Here is a 5,433-nt window from a genome sequence, read left to right as displayed (position 1 = left end):
TTTTTTTTTTTTTTTATTATTCCTTCCTTTCTGGATAAGCCTTGTCGTAAACACGGATTATAAAAGCCGCCGGATTGAGCTTATTTCTCCCCAAACACCCGGCTGAATCAGTTGAGATGTCGCTGGGCGTATCGGTGGTCCCAGTGTCCCCATGGAGGGGACACGCTTTCTCCGGACCCTCCTCGGTGGTGGATGTTGGCTTCCTCCAGAGAAATCAGGGCATAATCTCACCCCAGGACCTAACTTCTTCCTCACCCTGAGCACCCTGGTACAACCCCTCCCGCTCCCCCGTTCCTCTCCGCTCTGTGACGTTGCGCCGGGGACGACCGTCCCCTCCGGAAAGGGGAGAGCCACATACCTGGTCAAGGCACTCCTGGCATCCTAAAGGAGAGAGAAGATGGGAATTAAACTCTGAGCGACCTTCAGGCCTGTTTCTCTCTCTCATCTCCCTCGGCTGTGGTTGGCGAGCGCGCTTCGCTTGGCTGGGGTTTTATTCTGCCCCCGCCGAGCAGCATCGGGGACCTCTTGTACCCACAGAGCAGCCCGTTCGGTCCCTGGCTGGGAGAAAAAGCTCCAATAGAGCTACTGGAATATTTTATCCACTTCCAAACACCGTTGCTTCTCGTCCTGGCACTGCCTGCCGTGGCCTTTTGGGGTGGGAATGGGCTACCTATGCCGGTGGGCACCCAAGATGCTGGAAGACTGATTCTGGGGTCCCCCCCTCCGGGGTCGGATACGACACAGCACTGATGTCGATGTCCAATATGTGATCCAGCTCCTTCATGAAGCGAACTCAGTAAGCTACACAAAAAATTAAACTGCTGAAAACCTGAATAAACTACCCAAAATGTCAGGGCAAAGAGACTGGGGGGAGGAGGGAGAGGCCACCGCCTCGTATTCGCCCCGTGGCAAGCCCGCTCCTACCTGCAGAGACTTATTCTCCGGCTGCGGGTTCATCCCTTCCAGCTCCCGGATGAGGTTTTCCAGGTTGGAGATCTCCACGGAGATCTTCCCGTCGTTCTCGGCCTGGGTCTGCGCTATCTGCTTTTCCACCTCCTCCAGCCACATCAGCAGGAGCCGCTCCTGCTCGTCCTGGAACCGGTGCAGCTGCTTAAACACCAACCGGATTTTCCACCTCTCGGCTCGCGCCTGCTGCTGCGAGGAGGAGAGGGGGGCGGGGTGAGAAATCCAAGACCTCGGATTCAAGAATTTGGGTGGATAAAACGGGAAGAAGGACTGGTCTTGGGCCCTGGGGACAGTCCGAGCCCATAGCACGTGGCTTCGGGTCTCCTTTGAGCTTTAGGTGATGCCCCGTGGGGTCATAAAACACGCGTTGCCTTTTGGGGAGGATTCTGTATATTTTTTCGGCTGGAGAAACGCAGGGAGAAGCTTCGCTTCATGTTTTTACCCCAACCTGGAGAAGACCAAGCGTTGCACGTGGGCATCTACGCGTCTTCGGTGGGGCAAATCCATCCGGGAGAGGCGTTTGAGGACCCCAGAGTAAGAGGAGGATGTGAAATCCCGTGGGGGCCGTCGGAAACAATCCCTGGCACGTGCGATTCCCCAAAATCTCCCAGGTGTTGGCCTTGAGGGAAGTAGCTGGATGGGATGGGACCGGCTCCAGGCCAGGGAGCGCGGCGGGAGAGACGCTCGTGGTGCCGGAAAGGCCGTTGCCCGATTCCGCCCTCTTTCACCCCGGCAACCCGCCCGTTCGCATGAACATCGGCGACGCCTCCTGCTTTTGAGGAAATCACCGTTTCTCACTTCCTTAGAGCTATGGATCCTCCTCTCCCCCCTCCCCCCAGCCTCTGGTAGCCCAAAACAGGGATGGGAGGTGGTGGAAACATCTGGTGTGGTGCACTCTCCGACGGAAACGTGTCTGTATCCGGATGCTCCGAGCGCCACCGCCCTCACTGGCACCCAGACGGCTACGCAGCAGCGGAAAAGCCCCATCGGGGCCCAAATTAGCCACACGCACCCCCCCCATCCCACTGGGTTGACCCATCTCCGGGGATGGGTGGCCGAAAGCACCTCCTGGGGCGCGGCGGTCTGTGGGAGAGATGGAGAAGTCTCGGAGCGCCATCCCTTCGGGAGCGCCATCCCTTCAGAACCGCCATCCCACCGCCCCATCGTGCGAATCCGCCCCGCTGAGACGGACCACGTGCAAGAGCGATGAGCCCATCTGGGTGGAGTGACGGGAAGCGTTTCCCTCCTCGCTGCGAATTTTGGTGCCCATCCGGCACCTTTCAAACCGCGGAATTTTTCCTTCGGGAGCGCCATCCCTTCGGGACCACCATCCCTTTGGGAGAACCATCCCTTCGGGAGTGCCATCCCTTCGGGAGTGCCATCCCTTCGGAACCACCATCCCACCGCCCCATTGTGCGAATCCGCCCCACCGAGACGGACCCCGTGCAAGAGCGATGACCCCATCTGGGTGGAGCGACGGGAAGCGTTTCCCTCCTCGCTGCGAATTTTGGTGCCCATCCGGCACCTTTCAACCCGCGGAAGCCTCCCACCCCCCATCCCGCTCCGTGCTTACGGCAGCGAGTACCTACCAGGTACTTGTGGCTTCTCTTCTCCCCGGTCTGCTTTAATCCTTGGAGCCTTTCCCTTTCATCCTTGAGGCTCTTGAGTTTGCTCTGGATTTGCTCCTGGGAATAACACCCAATAATTACAATATTAACCTGCAGGTTGTTCGGGAGAGAGGGACGCACGGCTCCAGTGGTGCTCTGCCTAATTCCCGGCGGCTTTGAGACCTCCAGAGCTTGGAAATATTTCAATACCCTTTACCCTCTGGCCCCTCGTCATCCCCAGACTTTTTCTGTGAAGCCTCTCGTGAACGAAGAGTGAAATCAAGGAAATAATTAATATTACACCCTCATTAACACGCCTACCCCGGTCCTTGCCGGTTCCTTCTCCCGGTATTTTTGTGGCCGCTTGTTTTCTGCGTTTCCCATCATCTGTTTTGCCTCGGTTGGATCATTCTAACCCCTCGTGAACGTGGCAGCTATTATTTTACCCTGAATCCGGTCCCCTAGATTCCCGCAACTTCCCATCGTCCGCAGAATCCGCGTTTCTGCCCAAACTTCTCACCTGCTGCAGGCCAAGGAATAGTAAATATGAATAAATTCCCCAGAGTTTGGGGGTTTTGAGGGTAAATTGAGCTTTAGAAATGCCTGTTTTTCAACATTTCCTCCCAAAATCCCACACCCGAAAACCACCGACGGCCATTTGCAGCCCACCCGGCCCCCCCACCACGTGTATTTCATCCTCTTATTTTCCCCCTCCTGCCCCTCGCTGCTTCTTCTCCTCCGTCGGGGGAATTAAAACATTCCCTCCCCAGCACCGCCCCGGTTATCCCAAGAGGGTTTGCTCGGAAAGAAATTCCTCCAGGGAGCGATTCCTAGCGGAAAGGGCGACTCATCTGGGATTTCCAACCCAATTCTCGCACAACAATTAGCAGCCGGAGCCCGGCCTGTGCACAGGAGAGTGAAGTTGGGGTCCAGCGCCGATAATTTGGGAATTTTCTACGTGCTCCCGGCCTCAGCTTCCGCTGCGGTCCCCGGAGAGGGTGACGGCAACTTGGGCGGTGGATTTCCGTGGAGGGATCCAAGCTGAGGGCGTCACCCCGAGGGGGTTAATTTAGAATCCCATGTTGGAGGGTCAACCTACTCATCCCAAATCTTGGACAATCCTACGGGGCATCCTTCTCCATGTCCTTAGGATGGTGGAGAAACACCCCAGTCTTGGAAAATCCTACGGGACATCCTGCCCCGTGTCCTTAGGATGGTGGAGAAACACCCCAGTCTTGGAAAATCCTACGGGACATCCTGCCCCGTGTCCTTAGGATGGTGGAGAAACACCCCAGTCTTGGAAAATCCTACGGGACATCCTGCCCCGTGTCCTTAGGATGGTGGAGAAGCCCCCAGTCTTGGAAAACCCTATGGGGCATCCTTCCCCATGTCCTTAGGAAGGTGGAGAAACACCCCAATATTGGAAAACCCTACGGGGCATCCTTCCCCATGTCCTTAGGAAGGTGGAGAAGCCCCCCAGTCTTGGAAAATTCTATGGAGCATCCTTCCCTGTGTCCTTAGGAAGGTAGAGAAGCCCCCCAGTCTTGGAAAATTCTATGGAGCATCCTTCCCTGTGTCCTTAGGAAGGTAGAAAAGCCCCCAAGTCTTGGAAAATCCTACGGGGCACCCTTCCTGGTGTCCTTAGGAAGGTGGGGAAGCCCCCCAATCTTGGAAAATTCTATGGGACATCCTTCCCTGTGTCCTTAGGAAGGTGGAGAAGCCCCTGGCTAGCAAACCTCAGCCTCTGGTGGCCCAACCCCCCCCCGTGTCTCACCTTACACTCCTGGGCGGCTTCCTCGATGGGAGCGACGGCGTGGGCGCGGTGAGCGTGGGAGCGGTCGCAGACCACGCAGATGGCCGTCCCGTCCTCCTGGCAGAAGAGCTTGAGCGGCTCCCGATGCTTCGGGCACAAGTTGCCGGCTCCGTCCACGTATCCCATCCTGGAGCTCAACGTCTTGGCGATCTCCGCCAAGTTCCTGAGCTCGCGGTTGGGTCTGAATTTTCGTTTTTGGGCCGTTCCCCGGCACTGAGGGCAGGCGAAGCGGCGGTCCGATTTTCCCGAGCAGCGGGTGATGCAGTGGCGGCAAAAGCTGTGCCCGCAGTCGATGGACACGGGATCGCTGAAATAATCCAGGCAGATGGAGCAAGAGGCTTCTTTCTGCAGGCTCTCCAGCGGGTCGCGCTCGGCCATGGCTGAAGAAGAATGACACAATTACTTTCGCTTCATTGGTTTGGGGTTTTTTCCTTTCTTTCTCTTTTTTTTATTTTTTTCCCAGCAGCGGCCGGGAATTCCCGTCCCGATTTGCTGCCTGAACCGGGAAGATCTTGTTTGAAAAGCCCAGCCTGGTAAAGGATGTAAAAGGAAGGAGGGGCGGAGAAACAGGGGAATTTCGGGCCGATTTTCTGTGCGAAAGGCGGTTTTGCAACACCCCCTGTGAAACCTGAGTCACGCCGAAAGGCGTTTCAAGGTTTTCGGGAGTCGGCTGCGGGAGAGAGGAGAGGGGAGAGAGGTTCCTCATCCCGACCCATGACCTCTGCATCCCGAGATAACGAGCTGCCGGCGGGGAGCGAGATAACAAGGGCGGTTTTACGGACGGCATCGCTCTCCCCCTGCCCTTCACCAGCATCTCCGTGCCACCAAAACACAAAATTGCAGCTTAAAAAATAAAACTTTTTCCCCCTCTTTTTTCCCAGGTGTTTTCGAGGCCGGCTGGAGGAAGAACCACGGGGTTGATCCGAGCTCCGTGTTGCCGAGCTCAGCATCCTCACCGCTCCTTTAGGAGGTGATCCCAGCCCGTGGGAGGGCAGGATGCTCCCACATAACGTCCGGGACTGGGAATCCATAATAAATCCGAGGGAT

The 5,433-nt window shown here is 56.7% G+C and overlaps 1 protein-coding gene across 1 annotated transcript in view; it reads right to left on the bottom strand.

Moving 5' to 3' along the window:
- LOC104512087 (tripartite motif-containing protein 7-like) overlaps positions 1 to 4,764 on the bottom strand; it is a 6,414-nt gene extending 1,650 nt beyond the window's left edge. Inside the window, exons 1-4 of the mRNA XM_010154936.1 lie at positions 4,348 to 4,764; positions 2,556 to 2,651; positions 925 to 1,155; positions 359 to 381 (exon numbers count right to left, since the gene is read on the bottom strand). Of these exons, the coding sequence (XP_010153238.1) occupies positions 359 to 381; positions 925 to 1,155; positions 2,556 to 2,651; positions 4,348 to 4,764 (767 nt within the window). The remainder of the gene's footprint in view (positions 1 to 358; positions 382 to 924; positions 1,156 to 2,555; positions 2,652 to 4,347) is intronic.
- Between the last annotated feature and the right edge of the window lie 669 nt (positions 4,765 to 5,433).

The sequence above is a fragment of the Eurypyga helias genome, unplaced genomic scaffold, assembly GCF_000690775.1.
Source record: "Eurypyga helias isolate BGI_N326 unplaced genomic scaffold, ASM69077v1 scaffold22767, whole genome shotgun sequence".
Classification (NCBI taxonomy): Eukaryota; Metazoa; Chordata; class Aves; order Eurypygiformes; family Eurypygidae; genus Eurypyga; species Eurypyga helias.
The sequence above is the reverse complement of the archived record's forward strand: the minus strand, read 5'-3'. Positions and strand labels throughout refer to the sequence as shown.